Below are 23720 nucleotides of genomic sequence, written 5' to 3'. Positions count from 1 at the left end.
TATGGAGATAGTGTACTGCCCTTACAACTGTTCTGTAAATCTGAAACTTTTACAATTAAAAGCTGTCTTTTTTTTTTTTTTTTTTTTTAAGGCCATTCTTCTAGCCGACAGGGAGATGGCTTTGGAAGAGATCAGTTAGAAAAGAATCAGAATATCAAAATCTTATGATAAAGTTATAGATGGTTGTCAGGAGCTGCAGTGGAATTACAGAGAAAGACCTAGTTCCATCTACATTGTTCATGCAATCTCTCATTTGTGCAGAAGCGCCCAGTTCAGCACCAGCCTCCTCCCGATATCGCTGTCCTCTTTCATTTCCAATCTCTCTTTTTGGGGGAGGGGGTCACACCAGTGGCATGCAGAGGTTCCTGGGCCAGGGATTAAACCTGCACCACAGCGGTGACAATGCCAGATCCTTAACCTGCTGAGCCACCAGGGAACTCCATCCAGTCTCTTAACTGAACCGTTTCTAAATTACACAGAATTTAAAATTAGGTGTTTGGGGAGTTCCCGTAGTGGCACAGCAGAAATGAATCCAACTAGGAACCATGAGGTTGCAAGTTCGACCCCTGGCCTTCCTCAGTGGGTTAAGGATCCTGTGGTGTAGGTTACACATGTGGCTCAGATCTGATGTTGCTGTGGCTCTGGCGTAGGCCGACAGCTGCAGCTCCAATTAGACCCCTAGCCTGGGAACCTCCATATGCCTCAGGTGCGTCCCTAAAAGGACAAAAGACAAACATAAATAAGATTAGGTGTTTTGATCAAATGGTTTTTTTTGTTTGTTTGTTTCAAATACATGTAAGAAATTCATGTGAAAGAGTATTAAACTCTAAGTAGAGAGAAACTGGACAAGAAGTCACAGCCTTGGAGTTCCTGTTGTGGCTCAGCAGTGAACAAATCCGACTAGCATCTGTGAGGACGTGGGTTCAATCCCTGGCCTCGCTCAATGGGTTAAGGATCTGGTGTTGCCATGAGCTGTGGTGTAGGTTGCAGATGCAGCTCGGATCCTGCGTTGCTGTGACTGTGGTGTAAGCCAGCGGCTGCAGCTCCAAGTCAGCCCCTAGCCTGGGACGCTCAATATGCCGCAGATGCAGCCGTAAAAAGACCAAAAAAATTTTTTTTATTTTAATTAAAATTTAAAATAAAAAAGTCGTCACAGCCTTGATTGTTCTGGGTCTTGTCGTTGAATGACCCTGGGCTTGTCACTGAACCCTCCAGATCTGCTTCCTCATCTATAAAATGAGAGGGTTGAACTGGAAAAATTTCTATGGTAACTTGCAGTTCCAAAAATACCGAGATTCTAAATTAAGATTTAGGGAGAGGCTGTGGCACCACAAATAATGGAATCTAAATTCCCAATTTCTTTGTATCTAATCTGTAGTACTAGACTCCAAGTTAGAATCACTTTGAAGTCTGCTCTGAAGAGTCTTTAGCATTTTCATCCTGCTGCCCATGTTCTTGGAATGGAGAATCAGTTTAGAATTCACGTTTGCGATAAGCTGAAAGGGCCGTCTTGTCCAACTTTTTTTTTTTTTTATAGTTTGTTCAAGAAATGAGTCAAAGGCAGAGACCAGGGTTTCTGATTGCTGGTCTAGAGCTTTTTATATGGCAGCGTGCCTCACACAGAACAGGATCAATCTTTTCACAATGCCACCAGGACCTCATTTGCACTGTCACCAAAATGGTCCTTGAGGGCACTTGCTCGCTGTCCAAAACCATTGTGTCAGTCAACTCAAATCCCTGATTTGGGGACGAGTACCAAGGGGAGGGCGCGAGGGCTAAGGTGCGCCTCTCCCCTTAACCTTTCCTCCTTAGGTCTGTGAAAGGGAAACAGCAATTTCATTTTTTTCTTTCCTTTTTGGTTTCAAGGCTTACCGTTCCCCCTGGTAATTATAGAGCCAGAAATTATTTGTTTACAGAAGCCACGTGAATCCACCAGCCCCCAAAGGGTTAACGCTCCCAAATTACGGGGCTTGGTTAACAATAAACAGGATGTCCTCCAGAAATTAAATTTAAACCGCTGTGACTCAGGCTGGCCCATCCTCTCAACCAGATTGTTGTCTGGGGTTATTATCGGTGGTTAATTATACCATCAGGTTTAGCAGCAGTATTGGTCAGTGTGAGCCAAGAGAAGCCAGGCTCTGGGAAAGGGGGGTGTGAAGGGAGGGGCCTGGTGGAGGGGGTGGGGGCAGCAGTGCAGCGGGAGGTTTGAATGGAAGGTCGGCTGGTCCTGAGCACTGGAAAGAGAGCAGTGAGAGGGGTCCGTGGAGTTCCTGTTGTAGCTCAGCGGTAATGAACCTGACTAGTATCCTTGAGAATGTGGGGTCCACCCCTGGCCTGCGCAGTGGCTTAAGGATCCGGCATTGCTGTGAGCTTTGGTGTAGGTCGCAGACGTGGCTGGGATCCTGAGTTGCTGTGGCTCTGGCGTAGGCTGGCAGTTGCAGCTCCAATTTGACCCCTAGCCTGGGAATTTCTATATGCCTCAGGTGCAGCCCTTTAGAAAAAAAAGGGGGGAGTCCTAGCCTGCACCCCTAGAGCTTGTCCCTGAGCTGATCCCAGCCAGGGGTGCAAAACTCACTCCCACCTGGTCCAGGAGAAGCCTGCGTCTCCTCGGCTGTTGGGATGCACTGTGGTTGCTTTCTAGCCTGGTTATTCTTCTCAGAATTGTAAGAGTATAAAATTTGCAGCACTTGAAGGAAGCTTCTAGATTATCCAGTTTAACCCCCTCATTTCACCAGGAAATTAAGTCCCAGCACCGTCATTACCTGCCAAGAGGGAGGCAGGATTAGCGCTCGGGGTTGGGTTCCTAGGCCATGACCTTCCTTCCATTATGCCAAGCTGTCTTCTTGTTCCAAGAAGGGATCCTGAGCTGCAGAGCTTCCCAGCAAGTTCAAGGCAGACTTGGGCTTGATTCAGTCTTCTGCAAGCTAGCCTCATTTAGGTATTGTCAGTTCTCGCAGAAAGTAACCCAGCCTGGCTAGTCCTTGCTGCTCCTACAATTTGTCACCTCTTCCCTGGCACACAAGAAGCCCTCCACCGTTTGTCTCTCTCTCAAAAAGTAGGGAAACACCTAATGCAGGTGATAGTGGGGTTTGTGGTGTTTTTTTAAAGGCGCATTTTCCAGGATGACAGCTATCCAGTTGAGCCTCAAGCCACAGACTTTTGGTGACTTTTATTTGTGCAGTATCTCGTCTTTCCTGCCTTCACCTTTGCAGTGTATTTAAACAACACACCATTAGTAGGAAAGATGCTCGGGCCACCCCATCTGACACTGTCCCTGGAGGACTATTCTCCTGGAGCCCGGGCCTGGCCACTCCTCACTACCCTCCGGAGAGAAGTGGTCCATACTCATCCAGTCTTTTCAGCCACATCTTGCCCCCATTTCTCCTAACACCCCTCCTTGTCTCTTTCTCTTACAGGATTCCTTTTAAGATTGGGCAGCCCAAGAAACAGATTGTCCCCAAAACAGTGAGTAACCAGTTCTTTCCAAGACTCCGGTGGCCTTTGCTTAGAACCGGAGCTCTGGCTCAGTGCTGCGTAGGGCTGGGGAGGCAGGCCCTGGGCCTGTTACTCCCAGTCGTGCTGCTGTAGAACCTCGCCCGGACGGGGGCTTGCAGGACCTCCTGTCCTGGGACACTTTCTTCCCTCAGATCAGCCTGGGCCGCTTCTCCTCCAGGGGCAGGTGAAAGAGGTGGGTGAGGACGGACAGACACCCTGCTTCTGAACAGCCCATTCATTACTGGGACCTGGCGTGGCCGTCTGCAGTTTGCAGAAAGGGTTCCTGCAGCATAGGCCCCCTCAGGCAGTGTTAAAGGCCGGGAGACTTTCCCATGATGTCCAGGTCCCTTTCTCTCTGCTGCTAAACGCATTCTTAGCCAGGACCTGGAGCCACTCAGCAGGAGTCGTGATTAAATTCTACCTCCTTGTAAGCCCCCAGTTTTTATCCCTATTTTATCTCCACAATGGGAAGAGAAGAGAATCTAGATTCTTAGAAAATTAGAGCTGGAAACCCTGAGAGGTCATCCATTCCAGCCTCCTGAGTTTTCCTAATGAGGACACCAAGGCCCAAGGAGTTGCAGTGACTAAGGTCATAAACCTATTCTGACACAACTGGGAGTAGAATTCGAGTTCGAGGCTCTGTTCGGTATTCTTTACATTGCTTCATGTGACCCCACTCAGGCTGCAAGGCCCTCCTGAGGTTGTGGCCTTCTGGTCAAGTGTGGCCTCTCAGCTCCTCACCCACAAATCTGAGTGAGGGTTTACCACGGGAGACTGTATCTGTACAGTGTCTCTCACCGTGACAGCTCCAGAAAGCCCGGCGCTGTCAGCCTGGTGGAGGCCCTTGTCTGTCATCCTAGCCGCTGACAATTCTTGTCTTAATAACCTTGGCCTTCCTTGGCCCAGGACTCAGAACTGGCTTTGGCAGGAAGGGAAGTCCAGCACACATCTGAACAGTGGCTCTATCTTTGGGAAATCCAAAGGTAGGTCACTTAAAGGGAAATGGGTTCATGTTAAAAGAGCCCTCCTTTTTTTCAAGCAAAGGCAGGAGGAGGACAGACTCAGAGCTGACCTCCCATGCAGAGGCTGACCAGCTGTGCAGGCTCGCAGCTGAAGCGCCAAGCATCTGGGCAGGCTCCAGCCTGCTCCAGGAAGTGGGAGGGTGTGGCTCCCAGTCTCCAGAGTTTAATCCAGGGCAGATCTGAAAGGGAAGTGGTTTCCAGAAGGGTCTTTAATTCCCAGCACTCACTACCAAAAAACCAACCAACAAACAAAAATTTCTCCTAACACCCCAACCTTTATCAAAATAGCTTTTGTTCTCCTCAAAAGAAGTAGAGGCTAGGATGCAGTGACTAGCATCTTTGCCTGAATTTGCTATTGGAAAGCTCTCTGGGTCCTTTACTCTGAGAAGTTAGTGGCCAGGACTCCACAGGGGAAGGGCAGATGTACACACCCAGTGCCTATAGATGGCCCGGTGGCCTCCCTCTTCGCTTCCTCACATCCGTCTTGTTGGGGATGGAACTGTAGTCCTCTAACTCATGGCATCAGCTCTTCCAGACAGGCCAGGCATCGAGGAGTGGTTAAGAAGCTGGGTTTGGAAGGCTCCCTCCTTGGATTCCCCTCCTGGCCTTGCCCCTTGCTGTCTGTGACCCTAACGCAAGTTCAACCTCCCTGAGCCTTTGTTTTCTCCTTGGTAAAGTGAGGTTGCTGCTAGTACCCGTGTCGCCAACATGTTCTGCATCTAAGTGCATATGAAGCACTTAACACAGGGCCTGGCGCGTAGTGAGCCCTCTATAAATGTTAACAACATGATGAGAAGAGCGCTGACTTGACTCTTTCTAATCCACCAAGGACACAGCGTGTCCTAAGCAGCCAGATTCCCCAGTGAAAAGAAACGGTAGGCTGGGCCACTGAGCTCTCACGCGGAATCGGAGCCAGCCTACAGCTTGAATAGAGTCCTTCGCTTCCTTGACTCCCCAGAGGCACTGAAGCATGTGTAGCAAGACCCTGCCTCTTCAGAGTCTCCCCCAACCCCATAAGCCCCCTCCTGGCCCCCAGGCAGGCTGAGGCTGTGCGGTTGTCTCAGCATCTCCGGCAGCTGCCCCCGAACGCTGGTGACGCACTCTGTTTTTCCTGTCTAGGCACTTTCAGGGAGGGCAGCAGATGTGGCTGCCTGGGTTATTGGAAGCCGTGGCACCCCAGTCATGGGAAGAAATGCTCATGTTATCTTCAGGGAGTTTCAGGAGGTTTTTGGCTCAAGGGACCCAACTGTCAGACACAAAGACAGCATTGTGCCTTTGCCCTCCCTGTTCTCCTGGGCCCAGGTTATTAACGCAGACTCCAGAAGTGTCAAGGCGTTGGCTGGAAGGGCGCGTTCTCTGCAAGCACTGACCACTGGGATGGACGTGGAAGGACAAGCACTCCCCCACCTCCCCATCTTCACCTACTTGGTCCCCTCCCGCTGCCCCATCCATAAAGAGAAGCTGCACCTCCCTCCGTAATCGGGATGATGGAAGGCTTGGCTCTTTGAAGCCAGGGTCTGTCTCCCTGGGTCTCGCACACACCTAGATTGCCAGCCACACGGGCACTCCAGGAAGTCAAGGCAGACGGGAGTGCTGGCAGGTCGAGCCTTCACTTGAGAAAGGTTTTCACGTGCAAAGTGGAGGGATCCTTTGTAACAACCAGAGGGAGGCTGCTTTCCACCTCGAGCAGCCCTGGAAGAAGAGCTCCTCAGAAGCCCCAGGGCTCCCTCTGCCTCAACTCCCATCTGGCTCAGCTTAGTTCCAAGATTAAAGCCAGGCCCCGAGTTCCCTGGTGGCTCAGTGGGTTAAGGATCCAGCTTTGTCATTGCTGTGGCACAGGTTCAGTCCCTGGCCTGGGAACCTCTGCATGCCGTGGGCTCAGCCAAAAAATTAAAACAAAACAAAACAAAACTAATGCCAGCCCTGCCAGTTGGGCTCCTTCCCTTTACCATGAGCACAAGCGGGTGGGGACTTAGCCCTCTACTCACTTAACAACCACCGAGCTCCTGCCAGGTGCCATCCTGGCCTAGGCCCTGGGGACAGGCTGTAAGTAGCACAGCCCCTCCTGCCACCCCGGGCCTCCGTGAGTGCAGGGGCAGCCGAGGCGGTCTTGGTGCTTGATCCTCCCCGCACTGACCTCGCCAGCCTGACCCGGCCCACCCTGACCTGCACACAGTCGCGCACATGTGTTTACACTTGCATTGTTGACTGGGCTCCAGTTGCCTTTTTGGCAAAGGCATCAAGCATCCAAAGCTGTTCAGATCTTTTGTTTTTGGCTCAGAATGGATATACCTTGGAATGAGACTTCAGTCTGTCCCTTAATCCCCTTAGCCATCCTTTGAGGGCCTAGAATCCCAGTGCTGTGCCTCTCAGATCTTTCCCCAGTGGAGGAGAGAGACCTCAGGACCAAGGATCTATGGAAGCAGCCCCCAGCTGACCCCGGAGGCAGAGGAGCTAAAGCATTCCTGAACTTCTCTTAGGCCATCAGATGGCCTTGAGCACAGAGAGTGGACGAATCGAGTTCCCACCCTGACACACTTGTCCACTTCCAGGGGAGACAGCCAGTTGGAAAGCTGCGGTCCTTCTCCGTGCAAGTCCCAGCACTGGCAGCCAGGGAGCCCAGGTGTTTGCTGACATCCCACACGCAGCACACCAGAGATTGTGCAAGAGAGCCCTTGCCTCCCTCCCCTCCCCAGGCACCTACTCTGTGCTCTTGATCTTCACGAGAGCTGGACTCTGGCCAGGGCGTCCTTAATTTCAATTTCATCATTCTGGCAAAAACTACCTGTAAGATGTGAAGGCTGCTCAGCCGTCACATCCTAGGAAGCAAGAAAGGAGGTGGGCGCCATGCAGAGATGCCCCGGTGCAGCCCCAGGAGCAGGGCTCCAGCTTTATTCCAGCTGCCAGCCAACCTCCTCTCTGCCAGAGGTTTACAGACCCCCCATCCTCTCAGCACCTAGTGCAGAGGAGGGGAGCAAGGAGACCCCGTGCGTGGGCTAGGCACCATGCTCTGCGAGCCACACCCACTGCTCATTAATCCTGCAGACAAGCCCAGCTGCCTTCTCCGCCACCTGAAGTCCTCATGGGGTGAGACCAAATGAAATTATCCCATTTTACTGGAAAAGAAACTGAGGCTCAAAATGTTGGTAATGTTTCTAATCTAGCCTCCGAGTTCATATACTCTGTCTCTGCGCATTTGCCTCTGCCATCTTCCCCTGAAGTTCTGTTGGAGAAAGGATTAGATCAACTTTAGTGTGGACTCTGACTGGTGGGGAGAAGCCCCTATGCTCCAGAACAAACCTCCCACCTGCTGTCGCAGGGGAGTCCATTTAGACCTTCTGCTAAGACTCTGATTCCTGTCTAATTACAGATCCCCTGAGGCAGGTAACACTAATCTTTTATCAGGCACAAGCACTTTAGTGGGAGTGAATTATGAATTCCTTCTTTCTTTTTTTTTGGCTATACCCTTGGTATGCGGAAGTTCCCTGGCCAGGGATCAAACCTGCAGCACAGCAGCCACCCAAGCCACAGCAGTGGCAGTGCTGGATCCTTGACCGGCAGAGGGGACTCCATCAGTGTTTTTTTAAGAGAATCTTTTGGTAGATTGGAAGAAGAGTGATGATGAAAATGTTGGGTTCCCATTTAGAGAAGGAGTAGGTCTGTTGAAGAGAGAGGAAAAATTGTAGGGCAGAGGCTGGGGCACCAGTGATGAACTGTACTTCACAGCTTTGTAGAAGATCCCAGATGTTAGGGTCAAAAAGTAAGGGAAAGACTGTGCCTTCCTGCTTCTAAGTTGTACAGTTCAAGTGCGGAAGGCAGAGTTCCTGTCATGGCTCAGCAGCAGAAGTGATGAATCTGACTAGCATCCATGAGGACACAGGTTCGATCCCTGGCCTCGCTCAGTGGGTTAAGGATCTGGTGTTGCCGTGAGCTGTGGTGTAGGTCACAGATGTGGGTCGGATCTGATGTTGCAATGGCTGGCTGTGGTGTAGGCCAGCAGCTGTAGCTCTGATTGGCTCCCTAGCCTGGGAACCTGCATATGCCGCGGGTGAGGCCCTAAAATTTAAAAAGAAAGAAGAAAGCAAGCCAAATGCAGAAGGCAAGGTGTCTCCATACAGGAGGACCTGCGCTAAGTAGGTCCTCTGCCTGGGGCCTCACTGTGCCCTTCCCTGCCTTCAGTGGGTCTCCCCACAGTCCTGTTGTGGGGGTGGGGGGTGTTTATCTCCCTTACCAAGGCCTTATGTCTGTCTCATTCACAAGTATATCCAGAACACCTGGCAGAACGTATTGCACTTAAGGGGTACTCAGTAAGTGTTTGTGAGATTAATGAATGTAGTTTTGGGGGGAGTCTTTGTTTATTTGTGTTTTAAAGGCCTGAACTAGGAGTCTGAATTCTAGCCCTGCCCCCCTGCGAAGTAGCCCTGCATTCTTATGTAAATCACTTCCCCACCCCAGCCTCTTCTCCTCACTTGTCCTGTGAAATAATCCTGTGAAATAATTGGCCTGAATGATGTTCTGCCAGTCTACAACTGTGTTGAATTTTCCTGAACCCGAACGTGGAGCATGAGGCCAACAGGGCTTTAGAAAACTCATTCTGGGCCCTGTTGATGAAGGGGCAACGGGGCTTTGATGATTTCTGCAAATTTGTACTCCTTCACCTCCGACCTGGAGCATGAGGGAGGGACAGGATTTCGGACTCTCCCCAGCAGGAGTCTCTCGGGGCAGCAGCAAGAAGGTTCCCTCGGAGGTCATGGCTTTGGTTCGTCAGCTACTGCTTTCTCCCCCTTTGGTAGAATGACGGTCAAGGGCACAGGCCTGGGATCTAGGTCACCTGGCCTGTGTTCAGACCCAGGCCTGCTGCCTGCTAGCAGTGTGATCTCGCACAGACCACCCCTCCTCAGTCCCAGGGACCTCAGTGCAGTGAGGGCCATCAGTACACCGGCCTGCCAGGTGGGTGGTGGAGGGGAAGCAGGTCAGAGGGGCGGGTGGCGAGCACTCTGTGCCTGTGAGCTGGCTCTGCCTCAACAAGCCACAGGGGGAGGCATACAGCCTCTGAAGGAGAGGCTGGGGCTCAGTCCCTCCTATCAGCCCTCGGACTGCAGGACTCCACAGGCCACTTCCTGAGACCACTGCCTGGCCCCACTTTACAGATGGGGAGATTCAGGCTCTAGAAGTGCAAACGACTTTGCTGACTGCACCTGTCGTGGAGGCGGCAGAATTGGTTCAGGGCTCATAGCTACTTGGTTTAAGTATTAGGGAAGGAGTTTCTGTTATGGCTCAGCAGGTTAAGAACCTAACTAGTATCCATGAGGACTGGGTTTGATCCCTGGTCTCACTCAGTGGGTTAAGGATCTGGTGTTGCTGTGAGCTGTGGTGTAGGTCGCAGACACAAATCAGATCTGCCGTGGCTGTAGCTGTGGTGTAAGCTGGCTGGCAGCTATCCTTGGAACTTCCATATGCCGTGGGTGCAGCCCTAATATATATATATATATATATATATCAGGGAAACCTGATAATAATGCGGAATCTAAAGAGCCTCGCCTGCATGGATAATGATCCTTTTGGCAATGGGTACATCCCAGTGCACTGAACACAGAGGCCTGGTCTCTCTTGACACAGAACCTAGCAGGTTCGGGACTTGGGGGGAAACCAGGGCTGGGAGGGGAGGTGACCGGTTCCCGCTCCAGAGCTGCTGAGTGGCAGGGACAGGACTAAACTCTAACCTGCTGGCTTTCCTCAGTGCCCCGCCTCCTCCCCAGAGAGTTTCAGCCACACTCTGAGCACCTTGCCTAACCCCCCAGGGGAGGGGAGACGCAGGAGCACAGCCCAGCCCTGCTCCCTGCCGCCGTGGTGGAAGAACAGAGCCGCGATCCGCTGGTACCTGCCTGCCTGGCCCATCTGGGAGGAGAGTCTTTCACCCTAAATCAGTTAATTGGGAACACAGGAATCCTGTGTCGTGAATGATGTGCTGGTGCTTGTATGGATAGGACCGTGTTGTTTTCTGCAGACTGGAGGAGGGCATGGAGGGAGTTTCTTGTGACTGGTAGATTTTTTCCAGCCTGCTGTCATTCCTCCAGCGATTGAGTTATCTCTCTCCTTACAGGTGGAGAGAGACTTTGAAAGGGAGTATGGAAAACTGCAGCAGTGAGTGTCAAACCCCACGGGGGTGGGGGTGGGGGTGTGCTGCCGCTCGGGAAGGAAAAGAGCCTTGTGCCCGGTCTGCTTCCTGCACTGCCTCATCCACTGAGCATCCATCATGGGCTCCTCCTCTGCCCCGTGAGCATCCTGGGAGCGGAGGGCAGCGCATTTCACCAGAATTCTCCCCTGAGTGGTGGGTGTGTGATAGTTACTAACTCGCCATTGGGGTCATGGCCTTGCACCAGCTCTCAGCGGCCCTTCATTCAGTGGGAATATCCTCACGGGGCAGCCCCCCAACCCTGGCGGGTAACCCTGAATATGAGGTACGGCTCAGGTGGGCAGACAGATGGGGCAGAAGCAGGTGGGCAATGCCAGGTCCCCAGACCCGTGCCCCTCCCTTGCAGGCTGGAGGAGCAGACCAAGCGGCTGCAGAAGGACCTGAAGAAGAGCACGGATGCTGACCTGGGTAGGTGACCCGACCCCCAGGCCCGGGGAGGGGCAGCGGTGTTCAGAGGTGGGCATCCTCCTCGCTCAGTCCCTTTAGGTCTGGCTTTGAAGTGAGTGCCCCGTAGATGTCCCTGAGAAGTGGCCTGAGGTCACTCTTCACTTAGCGGATCACCACGTAGCCCTTTCCCTGGAGCAGCAGCCACCAGTGGGTGAAGGGCAGCTCCTGTGGCCTGTGCCATTGCAGCCCCCGCCAGGGTTCATCCAGAGGGTGGGGGCAGGTCTGGCCGTAACCGCCCCTGCTCCTAGTCCCTGGCATCTCCAAACTGGGTGTTGCGAGCCGCGGGTCTGATTTTGAGCCCGTCCGTTGTTTGTTTTGTAGTTGGTTCTGGGTCTGGATTCCATCTTTCTTTGAGGCTCCCCACGGCCTTTCCTGCAGGGAGGAGCTGTGACCTGTGCCTCCTTTCCTTTTGCTTTTGCACACAACTGCACTCTCAGAGCACGAATGGAAGGACGAGAACGTCATCCATGATGTACAGGCTGGCTGTAGAGAGTGTAGGTTTGTAACAAGGAAATCGGGATGAAGGGGCTGCTTCTGCCCCCAGTCGGAAGTGGAGTGTGAGCAGAAGCAGTGGTGCCCATGCCCCCTAGTCCAGACCAGGGAGCCTCACAGGCTGGTGGTTGGTGCTTCAGAGTCGCTGAGGGCTCGCTGCTGTGCGGCTCACCCGGCCCACCCCCAGACTCTGATTCATCAGCTCTGGGTGATAAAAATCTTGATTCTAACGAGTTCCCAGGCAGTGCAGATGCAGCTGTTCCAGGAGCCCCACGTTGAAAACCACTGCTCCAGGCACTTGAGGGGAATCACATTATCCCTTTCTGGTCTTAGAAACTCCTTAGCTGCTGCTGAGGCTGTGGGTTCAAAATAAAACAAGTGGGTGCCTGCCGGGTCCTTGTTGACCCTCCCCTCCAAGGTTGCATTAGGGCTCCAGAGACCCACGAAGGATCCCAGAACCTCATGCTCTCCAAGGTTCCAAGTCTCGCAGCATCCCAGATTGTGCTGGGCCTATCACGCCCACCCCCTGTTCCTGTAGAGGCAGCAGGAGGGGTGTGAGCTGAGGAGGAGCATGGAGGCCACAGCGCCTTGCTCCGTTCACAGAGGCCAGTGGTGTCTGGGGGTGGGGGATCAGGCCCAATGCCACCCCACGGACACTGCTATTGATGGACTTCGCATGGTTCTAGCAGAGACAATAGCATGAAGATGTGACAACTTTAGGAAAGAAAAGGAAAATTGAAAAGCCTACCCTCCCAAACCCTAAGCTTTTGGGTAGTTTTTCCTCAGCTATTAAAATGAGTGGAAGAGGGAGTTCCCATTGTGTTGCAGTGGAAACCAATCCGACTAGGAACCACGAGGTTGTGGGTTTGATCCCTGGTCCCACTCAGCAGGTTAAGGATCCAGTGTTGCCGTGAGCTGTGGTGTAGATCACAGACGTGGCTTGGATCTGGCGTTGCTGTGCCGTAGGCTGATGGCTGTAGGTCCAATTGGACCCAGCCTGGGAACCTCCATACACCATGGGTGCAGCCCTAAAAAGGCCCAAAAAAAAAAGAGTGGAAGAGGAGTTCCTGTCATGGCGTAGTGGAAACGAATCTGACTAGGAACCACGAGGTTGCGAGTTCGATCTCTGGCCTTGCTCTGTGGGTTAAGGATCTGTCGTTGCTGTGAGCTGTGGTGAAGGTCGCAGACTTGCTTGGATCTCGAGTTGCTGTGGCTGTGGTGTAGGCCGGTGCCTGTAGCTCCAATTGGACCCCTAGCCTGGGAACCTCCATATGCCGCGAATGCAGCCCTAAAAAGCTAAAAAAAAAAAGGAAAATTTTTCAAAAATATTTCCAGTTTTGTCCAGGCTTTTTTGTCTTTTCATTATGCTGTCTGTTCCATGAGAGCTTGCCCACAAACTCACTTTCGAGATCTTGAGGTTTTTTCCCTCCAATGCTTCAACATCTCTGGGAAGTTTACATTTCCAGTCGTCTTTTATGTTCTTCCCTTTGGCTGGCGGACTGCAGCACACTTCCAGATACAAGAGAAATCGAGGCACTGTAACACTTGATAGTGTATCCTGCTCTAATTGGCACCATTTTGTTTTCTTTCTTAATGGTTTATACAATAATGGTGTGTCTTACAGTTGGCAGCGTCTTAAATTTAATGACATGAAATAGTAAGAAATACCCTCAAAAACCGGTTTTCCCCTGAGACTGCGAAGCTGGTACAGACACTCTGGAGCAAACATGGCCTCTCTCCAGCCTCTTCCCGCCCCTCTAGGATTTTGTTTGCCAGTAGTGGAGACCTGAAACTTCTACAAAACCAAGAACGCCAAAGCTGCCAACAGGATGCCTCACCACACCAAATCCAGCTTAGTTTTGGCCGTAAAGTTTTACTGGAACACACCACACATTCTTTGGGTATCGCCTGTGGCAGAGTTGAGTTGTTGCAGCAGAAACCCTTGTGGCCCACAAAACCTAAATCTTGTCTCTAACCCTGTGTGGCAAGTTCGCCTCCCTGGTGTAGCTACCCTGTTACTCTTTCTGTGAGGAAGTCCCAAACCAAGCTTCATGTCCAAACCACCTGGAGATTGATTTATTTATTTTTAATGCATATTCCTGGATTCCAGACTTACTGAAATAAGTCTTGTGAGCTAGAAAAATCCATTTCTTTTCTTCTCTCTTTTTTTTTTAATCTTTAGGGCAGTACCCACAGCATGTGGAGGTTCCCAGGAGTGGAATCGGAGCCACAACTGCCAGCCTATGCCACAGCCACAGCAGCGCCAGATTGGAGTTTTGTCTGTGACCTACACCACAGTTCACCACAACGCCAGATCCTTAACCCATTGAGCAAGGCCAGGGATCGAACTTGCATCCTCATGGGTACTAGTTGGGGCTGAGCCACAACAGGAGCTCCAGAAACATGCATTTCTTAAAGCTTCCCACCCTAGTGATTCTGTCGTAAGCCAGAGTTTAGCAAATTAAATCATGACAACAGGTAAATCTGCTCAAAGGAACTACCCAGAACAGCCTCAGATGGACATTAACGGCATCAGGAATGCACACTATGCAGTACGGACCAGCGTCCCACAACTCTGTTGGAACTGCGTAGTTTTTGTGGCCTGTGCTGGGGGTGGAGGTCTTCTGAGTGCAGGCCTCTGCCCCCCCCCCGGGAGGACAGGGAGTCCTGAGGACAGGACCTTGAAACCTTCATCTGTTCACTAAGCTTTGACTTCTCATAGCCATGTCCAAATCCGCTGTGAAAATATCCTTGGACTTGCTCTCCAACCCCCTCTGCGAGCAAGACCAGGACTTTCTGAACATGGTGACAGCCCTGGACACGGCCATGAAGCGGATGGATGCCTTCAACCAGGAAAAGGTGACTGGGGTCTTGGTCTCCTCCTTCTCGAGGCTTCTTTCTGGGTGGAGCACCCCATGGGGTCCTTAAGGAGGATCAGCCTCCTCTCTGGGTGCCCTCAGCCACCTGAGGCCTGTGTGCCCCACCCTGGGAACTTTTCTGGCCTCCTGCCCCAGCCTGGGGGTTTCAGGGCACCCATGAGCTCGCCTCACCCACTGTGAGGCTGTGAGGGACACCTGGGTCTGCCCGCCCAGCCTCCTCGCTGAGCCAGGCTGTCGTCGGCCTCGGCACACAGCAGCTGGCAGGATGACTGACCTGGGTGTTGTTCCTCGCACCCTTCAGGCTCCCCGGTCGTCATCTCTGCGTCACTCCAGGGCAGTTAGGGGTGTCCCTCCCTGCCCAGGACTCTCAGGGGGCCCTTGGCAGGACATCCTTCTCTTCCCAGGAACTTGGAGCCTCACCTTTTGGAAAGAATCTGACTCCCCCCAGTTTTGATACCATTGCGTTTTTCTTTTGACAGGTGAACCAGATACAAAAGACCGTGATTGAGCCCTTAAAAAAGTGAGTAAAAGTCGGGGGATCACGGGCCTTGGGGCACTTACTGGAAAGGCAGGTCACCCAGCCACTTGGGGACCGAATATCATTTTAGCAACCTGGCCCCAGACTCACGAGGGGCAGACGAGACCTGCCAGGGGACATCAGCTGCCCGATCTGTGTCCCGGGACTGACACTCTTGGTAGCCCAGAGCACCCACCTCGCCAGGTGCTCAGTGATGGCAGGGCCCTTCTGATGCGCCACGGAGGCCAGCGGCACTCCTGTGGTCACTCCGCGGTTGTCCCTTTGTTCCCGGTTGAGGACCCACGGGAGCAGGGCTTGCCGAGTTAAGCTAGCAGAGATCTTGGCAGCCCTCCGTGGGGATGAGCGAGGCCTTTCATCTCGCTCAGCCGGATTGGGAGAGCAGCTGCCTGCAGCACTCGGCTTTTGAAATGTGGGGGCGGCCGCACACGGGGAAGGGAGCAGCAGCAGGGTCCCGCCTGGGAAGGTCCCCTGACTCCTGACCTGTCGGGGTCAGAAACTCTTCTGTGAGACGCGTCTTCTGTCCGCGGCGCTGGTCAGTGATCAGACAGGCCTATTCCCCGGGTCCCCTGGCGGGGGCAGGCAATAAAACAGGGGGGCCGGGGGGTGGGGTGGGGGCATGGGCAGGAACATTGCCTTGAAGCTTCCGAATCACTTTGTCTTCCTCCCTGGCCTCTCCCAGCCCGGCCTGACCTAGAAAGGCTCCCGCTCCAGCCCGGCAGCTGCACTCTATTACCTCGTCTGTGGTGGTCCCTAGCAGTTGCCTCGCCAGGGCCTGGGTAATGAGTCTCTGCTAATTACTATTCGGCCTGGATCAGGGCCTGGAGGGAGATGAAGAGAGCAGGTTTGGATCCTCCGGCCCTGGTGATGGAGTTGTTGAGCTCTTGTTCCCTGTTTGGGTCCAAGAGGTGGGGTTGGGGAAGCTCTTTCTGAGCTGGGCTGTCTGGAGGCTCAGCCATGGCTGGGAGGCTGAACCCAGCCCACAGGGATTTTGCCCCACTCCTCCTCTCCTCAGCCCCAGGGCACAGGTCACATGAGGAGCCGGGCACTGAGGAGGCTGGTAGCTCAGCGGGGTGGTGCTGGAAGGGGCTTGCTGCTTGTGGCTCTCTGACCCGGACTCCAGGCCTGAGGGTTCAGAGCGGCCCCTGCCCACGGCAGTCCAGGGGGCTGCCACGGAGGCTGCCGTGGACACCCCTGGCTGGCAGAGCTAGGCAGGGGACACCAGCCTGCAGAACTGGGGGACTGACTCCTGCCTCGATTTCACAACCAACGAGGCGGCCTCGAAATCTGATGCCTGGCTTCTGGAGCCAAATGGAGAGAAATCCCGGCTGCTTCCCACCACCCAGCAGCCCACCACCTGCCAGGAAGGTGGGCGAGTGGCTGAGGGGGCGGGCACCACCTCCGCTGCAGATCCGCTGACCTCTGCGTGAGCCCCCCAGCCCGCCCGCCTGCCCGGCTGGCTTCCCTGCATCCCGTGGCGACATGCGATCTCCTGCAACCACACCAGGCCGGCACTGCCTGTTGCCGCCTCTTGCCAGGAGAAACGCTCCCCGGGACCCCAGCACCGGAAACAGGAACCTGCAGCTTTCCTGTCCCCTGATGAGGAATATCACCACATGGCCACCCGGCCGCCCCCAGCCTCCCCCCAGGGGGCTCGGCCTCTAATCCCCCCATCTCTGGGCCGCGTTCACATGGTCGGATGGGGATGCTTTCAATTTCCCCTTCCTGGTGGGTGGAAGATCCCGGCTGTGTGGGCACAGATTGAGGAATGGCAGGCATTCCCCACCAGGGCCGGCTGCTCCCAGCCCACCTCCCAGCCGGCCTCCCTCCCCCCTTTCCCTCCGCCTCTCGCTGCCTCTTCACCCCACGCTCCCCCAGGGGAGGTGTTTGTTGTCCAGGCTTAGGACAAGCCAGAGACAGCAGAGCTGCAGCGAGCGCCTGGGCTAGGCCCAGCCCGGTCCTCCCTTTGAGGGTAGATCTGATTCAGACTTTAGGAGCTCAGAATGTGGTGTGGAAGCCAGGATGCAATCTCGAGAAAAGGGGCCAGAATAACAACCGGGGCAGTGTGAGGAGGCGGGAGGGCAGCCCAGCCTCGGCCAGGCCTCGCCTCTGAGTCCCTCTGAGTTGAACTTGCAAAATGGCAGAGCCCCGCTCGGGAGCAGGGCGGGGGATGTCACGGGCTGTGTGCGGGGGCAGGGTGCCTCCTGGGGTCCTGGCCGAGGGACTCCTTGCCCCTGATTTCCAGGGGAACGCCGGGCACAGAGCAGGCGGCTCTGACCCACAGCCTTATTTCTTAGTGGCAGCCCAGCCAAAGGGCAGGCTTGGCACCTCGGGGAGAGCTGGTCCCCCCATCGTGTCAGGCAAAGTCAGGTTCCCTGTAGGGTCCCAGGGGCACATCTGGGAGGGTCCAGTCACTGGATCAGCCTGTGCTTGTCCTCCCTCCCTGCAGCCAGGGGAGAGGCAGCACACGAGGGGGTCCTGCGGCCTGGAGCTCCTCTCCCACCCAGCAACAGCCGCAGAGCTCTTACTGTTACTGCCAAGTAAAAACTGCTAAGAACAGAACAGTTCTTCCTGTTACCACTAAGTCGAAAAAGAGGAGGGGGCCTCAGTGGGGCGGTGACCTGAGCCAGGAGTTACAGAGGCCCCCGCTGTCGTCAGCCACCTTTGATTACAGTCTGATCTTCCGTGCAGACCTCAGTTGCCCTGCTTAAGGTCAGAAGGGTGTGTCTCCTGCCCCTGGGGTTCCCACAGCCACCCAGGCGGTAAGGGATTCCTACTCACAGCAATGAACTGAGCGAGCTGGGCGCTCCGCGGCCTCTGAGTTTGACTATTGTGAGAAGTGGGAGTTATCATGGTGAAGAAATGCTTTTCCTGGAGCGTCTCACAGAGCAGCTGGGATCAGTTCCGGCTGCAGCCACTTCCTCCCGGCAGAGGACAGGTGGTCTTGCTTCCAGAAGGCTGAAGGTAGTGTCCCGTAGACACACCCATCCCCTGAGGTTGCCCGGAAATCTGTCGGCCCTGGCTCCATGCCTTCCTCCTCTGCTCAGGACCCGGCCTGGGCTTGGCTTTTGCTCCCAAGTCCCTGCATTCAGTCAGCCTTCCCGGTCTATCCACCCCTGGCCCTGGAAATAAAGCCTGGTTGACAGCTGGGAGAAGAGGGTTAGGACACAGGTACGCGTGCTGCTGGGGTCAGAGGCATGACTTGCCCGACCTGGGCCGGGAGACCTGTCCTGAGCCGCAGGCCACCCCGCACACGTGGCTTCCTTCATTGCGGTGGCCTCCTTCCTGAGCATGTGAGCCAAGGTGATGGCCCTGGGCCAAAGGTGAGGCCTCCTGTCCTTGTTCTGTTGCTGTGCTGGCCCTTACCCAGCATCTCTCTGGGCAGCCAGAGGCCCAGGCACTGGGGCCACCCAGCCGAGAATCAGGGAAGCTACTAGTGGCCCTTGTCTAGTTAAGGGGCAGAGGGAGGTGATGTGATAGCTTCTCAGACCCAACCAACGCTGCTGCCTTGAGCCACATGCCTCTGGGCCAGGAGGGAGAGGGGCGCCCCTCGCAAGTGCACCGCCCGAGGCCAGAGCAGCGAAGTGAGTCCAGCTCCTCCCGATGATCATGGTCTGCCCTGTCCCAGTGGGACGTGTCCTAGAGGTGGCTGGTCCAGTGTGCACAGCGCAGAGTAGGCCTACATCTTCTGCCTGGCACATCAGTCGTTCAGGTATTAATTTGGGTTTTGGTGGGGGGGGGGTGGCCACGATGGAGGATTTGGAGAGCGGATGCTCTGGCCCCACAGTAGCACCTCCACCTACGTAGTGAGCCCACTATAGACCCCAGTAAGTTAGAAGAATCCACTTTAGTGGCCTCTCCCTTTGCTTCATCAAAATCTTCTGCCTGGGTCTATAGCTTTGCTGGGGGCGTTTGGTGCTTCAGTCAAGTGTATGTTCTCTCTTCTCTGGCAGAAGTCTTTCCTTCTCTCGTGGCGTGTGGACTCTAGATGTGCAGCGCCTTTATCCCACCCCGTCGTCATCTTCTCTGGGATGCTCCTGGCCCAGAGATCCCCACTCTGTGCTGCTCAACCCCCTGAACAGCTGTGGCGCTGTCATCCCGGCCAGGCTGGATCTCCAGTCGCTTCTCAGGCTCCCAGCTGTGCGATGGACACTCGCGCCCCTCAGGCTTCACGTTCAAGGAAGCTGCCCCATCTTTTCCTGTCCAGTTGTAGAAAACCTGCTTGCGGTTTGTCTGGCCCCTTCCCACACCCATTAAACAAGGAAAATGCAGCATCTCTGCCTGGGATGTGGTCCCGCCCTGGGTCCACCTCAAGGTCGTGTCGCCCTTCCCAGTCACAAAGATCATGCCCACAGGGGCCAGAAACGCCGGAAGCTCTGCTGCGGCCCTGTCTGAACGGCCAATCTAGCATCTCCCGGTGGTTCTTTTAGCCCTGGTATTGTCGAGGCGCTCTTGAGTCATTCTTCTCAAACAACTGGTTTGACAGTTTGGCTATTTCAGCAGGAGAACATGAGGATTCCTGCTTTTCCCACAGAGCTGGTGCAGTAGGCCCGGAGCAGGAGGTGGTGGTGGTGGTTTATGGAAATAGAGTTGATTTACTACATTGTGTTAGTTTCAGGTGTACAGCAAAATGATTCAGTTACACACACACATATATATTCTTTTGCAGATTCCTTTCCATTACAAGTTATTATAAGACAGTGGACATAGTTGCCTGTGCTCTACAGTAGGGCCTTGTTTCTCTCTTTTATATATAGCGGTGTGTATCTATTAATCACAAGCTCCTAATTTATCCCCCCTTTGGTAACCATTCGTTTGTTTTCACTGTCTGTGAATCTGTGTCTGTTTTGTAAATAAGATCTTTTGTATCATTTTAGATTCCTCATGGAAGTGATATCATATGCTATTTGTCTTTCTCTGACTTACTTCACTTAGTGCGATAATCTCTAGGTCCACCCATGTTGCTGCAAATGGCATTATTTCATTCTTTTTTTACGGCTGAGTAATACGGGAGGTTTGGTAGTTCCCTGGTGACCTAGTGGTTAAGGATTTGGCGTGGTCGCTGCTGTGGCTCAGGTTTGATCAGTGACCCGAGAACTTCTGCATGGTGCAGGTGCGGCCAAGAAAAAAATACAGAAGGTTTTGATTGCAGTTCTGTCACCTGCTGGTGGCCGCATGACATGGTGCAGAGGTGTCAGATGGGGAGCAGGGACACGAGTTCTCTGCTGACCATCATTGCCTGCCTGGGAGCTAGGACAGGCTATGTCATCTCTCTGGCTTCAGTTCTCTCACTTTTGTGAGGGAAGATGTTGGGCAGAAGCTTGATCTGCACGCTTCTCAGATACCAGCCCTCTGTGCGGCCAGCCCCGCCCCGCTCCTGCAACACCCCTGGGTCCAGGCCCCTCCCAGGGGAGCCGCCTCTGTCTGTTCTAAAGGCTTCCTGAGCACTGTCTACCCCTGTTCCCTTGAGATTGTCCAGGGAGCTCTCCTGGTTCTGCCAGGTCATCTGTCTTTTTTTTCTGAGATGCCGGATGCTAATTAAAACCTGAATCATTTTTGGTCCAAGAAAAAAGATCCAAGGAGTCTTCGGCTCCCCCCTGTTATGTTACAGGTCTCAGAAATGTGGGGCAGGGTCACACAGACAGGGGCCGAGGGAAGTGGCAGTCTAAGTGGCATCGTGCTTTCATGACCCTCTGAGTCTTACCCAGGCCAGTGAAGTGGCCCTGGCCCTGTTCCCCCTTCCCCTGGCCTCACCCCAAAGTAGCATTCTCAGCACATGCCCCACGGGACCCAGGGCCTCATCTGTCTCCTTCACAGTGAGCTTCTCAAGACCTACAAGAGGGGCTGGAGCTTGGTAGGCGCTCAACATGTCTTTTGTTGTTTTTTGTTTTTGTCTTTTTGTCTTTTCAGGGCCACACCCTCAGGATATGGAGGTTCCCAGGCCAGGGGTCTAATGGGAGCTGTTGCCGCCAGCCTACCCCACAGCCACAGCAACGCCAGATCTGAGCCGCATCTGTGACCTACACCACAGCTCCAGCTCACGGTAACACTGGATCCTTAACCCACTGAGTGAGGCCAGGGATCGAACCTGCAACCTCATGGTTCCTAGTCGGATTTGTTTTCGCTGCGCCACGAAGGGAACTCCCAACATGTATTTTTGAATGAGCAACGAGCTGCCTGCCTGCAGCTCCCAGGAACTGCCCGTCTCCAACCCAGCCGTGTCTGGCAGGTTTGGCAGTGTCTTCCCGAGCCTCAACATGGCGGTGAAACGGCGGGAGCAGGCCTTGCAGGACTACAGGAGGCTGCAGGCCAAGGTGGAGAAGTATGAGGAGAAGGAGAAGACGGGGCCGGTGCTGGCCAAGCTCCACCAGGTACCAGGGAGAAGGGGCTGGGGGTGGACAGGGCCACGGGGTACCAGGCAGCAAGTTCCTCCTTCCCCGGGAGACGCTGGGCTAGCCAGAAAGAGCTGCGACACCCAGGGTCTGCCCCCCAGGCCCGGGAAGAGCTCCGGCCCGTGCGGGACGACTTTGAGGCCAAGAACAAGCAGCTCCTGGATGAGATGCCACGGTTCTACAACAGCCGCCTGGACTACTTCCAACCCAGCTTCGAGTCCCTGATCCGCGCACAGGTAAGGCCCTGCCCTGCCCCCCAGGATGGCCCAGCCGCTCTTCCCTGGGGAGACAGTCACCGGCTTTGAAGACCCATCTCATGCCTGCCCAGCCCCACTCCCCACACCTGAGGTGGCTTTGCCACCCTCTGCGAAGGACATCGCCATCCCTGCCCTCAGCACCCACCCCTGAGGGCTCCCCGGTTGTTGGGTGGGATTCCTGTGTTGGTTCCTACTGGCTGCTGTGGTTAAATCCCAGCCTTAGGATGGGAGTGGAGAGCTCTTCCACTCGCCCTCTGCAGCAGGAAAAACCAGCTGCGCCCCCAGCACCTCACCCTTTGCCTGGTGTCAAGGATGAGGACAGGGGCCAAGGGTGACGGCTCTTTTCTGACGACCCTGCATCCCGCTCCCTTCCCTAGTCAGCCCTTTTCTTTTGATGGAAGACTAGACCCCTTGGAGGGGGTCCCTAAATCCTGGAGAGAGCCTTGCTCAGCGCCCCCGCCTGGGCACCAGGCTGTAGTGCATCTTCCAGTGGAAAGGCAGGCTGGGCTGAGGCTGGACGTGGGTGGGACGCAGCAGTAGCACTGAGGCCAAGACCCTGCCTCCTCCTACTCCAGGGTGTAAGGACAGTGTGGGGTCAGGTGTCGCTCCTGCCCTCCCCCAACCCCATTCAAGCCATTAGCAGAGATTACTCTACTCTCCCTGTTTGTAAAAGAGAAAGACTTGAGGTGCCAAAACCAAGAGGTCTCTCCTCCTCATGGGACCCACACCCACACCCCTCTGGCAGGGGGCTGCAGGTGCGCAGCATCCTGCCGCCTTCCCCACCTGGAAGGCTCAACGTCCCCATACACCTCCAGCCCACCTCTGCGCTTGGCCTGGGTATCTGGCGCCCTCCAGTGGACACTGTCGTTCTTGCAGAGTCCACGGTCACAGATTCTAGGAAAACCCTGATTGCTAGCTCCCAGCTGCGTCTCTGGAGAACACCAAAACCCATGGGGCTGCACACTTGGGATCAGGAACCCTTCGCAGGATTGATGTTGGAGCTAGGACTTGTTAGTGACCGTGTCCCCAGTGTCTCAGGGAAAACGAGGCAGAGCTTAGTGCGTAGGGGTGTGGAATGTTCCCACACTCGCCCCCACAGCACTGCCCCTGGAGGTACGGGCTTCCTTCCAGCAGCTTCACCCTGGGCTGGGGAGGGAATGTGTTTACGGAGACCCATGCCTTCGCTCTCTGTGCTGTCACCGTGCTGTTCCCAGCCCCCCAGCCACCTGCCCTGCCCCCTCCACCCTGTTGCTCAGAGCACAGGAGGAAGCCCCAGGGTGCCCAGGTTGGGAGTCTGGGATGCCCTATAACCAGGCAGAGGGTTGGGGGGTTGTTTACTGCTTCATCCATGCCAGCCTCCCCCTCCCGTGGCTGCTGCTGCCATTAGTCACTGGAGAAGTGAGCATTCCTAGTGACTCAGCCTGGCGGTGCAGCTCAGGGCAGAGAGCTGGGGGAGGTGGGCCATCCTCTTCCCTCCCCAGCACCAGCCCAGCCCCCATCCCCTCAGGTGACAACATTTGGAGACCTTGACTCAGCTCCCCTTCAGCCCAGTGGAAACCTAGCTGTGCGAGTGTGGAAGACATGGCCTTGCTTTCCATTAATAGCACTCGAAGTTTCTAGAGAAGGAAAGTTCCTTCTTCCCAGAGACAACTTGGAGCTGGAGATGGTAAAATCTAGGGCTGTTTGTTTGATAGTGTGGAATACTTTCTTCTAAGTGCACACTTTTGTTTAGTCATGAGGTAAAGACTGAGCAAGAAATGGCTCCTGCCCTCGCAAAGCCCTGCCCTGCACCTGCTCAGCGAGCCGCCTCACTCCCGTGGGCCTCGCCATCCCACCTCTGGTGCCTGCGCACAAGGAAACCTGGAAATGAGCCTGGCCTCTGGGCCCTGCTTTCCTGGCTCTGCAGCTTAGGCAGTGATGAACGATGGGATGAGTTGGGAAGGCACAGAGGTTAGGACCATGTCACCTCTCTCACCTTTTTTTCTTTTTTTTTCCTCCTGTCTGT

The 23720-nt window shown here is 54.5% G+C and overlaps 1 protein-coding gene across 5 annotated transcripts in view; it reads left to right on the top strand.

Annotated features, from left to right (window-relative positions):
• Nucleotides 1–23720, top strand: part of BIN3 (bridging integrator 3) — a 52670-nt gene that overhangs the window by 27172 nt on the left and 1778 nt on the right. For 4 of the 5 annotated variants that reach the window (XM_021073387.1, XM_021073390.1, XM_021073389.1 and 1 more), the window contains exons 2-8: nucleotides 3417–3465; nucleotides 10621–10661; nucleotides 11060–11121; nucleotides 14375–14511; nucleotides 15011–15051; nucleotides 21296–21437; nucleotides 21560–21694. In XM_021073387.1, the coding sequence (XP_020929046.1) occupies nucleotides 3417–3465; nucleotides 10621–10661; nucleotides 11060–11121; nucleotides 14375–14511; nucleotides 15011–15051; nucleotides 21296–21437; nucleotides 21560–21694 (607 nt within the window). Of the gene's footprint in view, nucleotides 1–3416; nucleotides 3466–10620; nucleotides 10662–11059; nucleotides 11122–14374; nucleotides 14512–15010; nucleotides 15052–21295; nucleotides 21438–21559; nucleotides 21695–23222; nucleotides 23719–23720 lie in introns of those variants that run through there. The other variant, XM_021073388.1, reaches the window with a different exon arrangement.

The sequence above is a fragment of the Sus scrofa genome, chromosome 14 (genome assembly GCF_000003025.6).
Source record: "Sus scrofa isolate TJ Tabasco breed Duroc chromosome 14, Sscrofa11.1, whole genome shotgun sequence".
Lineage (NCBI taxonomy): Eukaryota > Metazoa > Chordata > Mammalia > Artiodactyla > Suidae > Sus > Sus scrofa.
The sequence above is the reverse complement of the archived record's forward strand: the minus strand, read 5'-3'. Positions and strand labels throughout refer to the sequence as shown.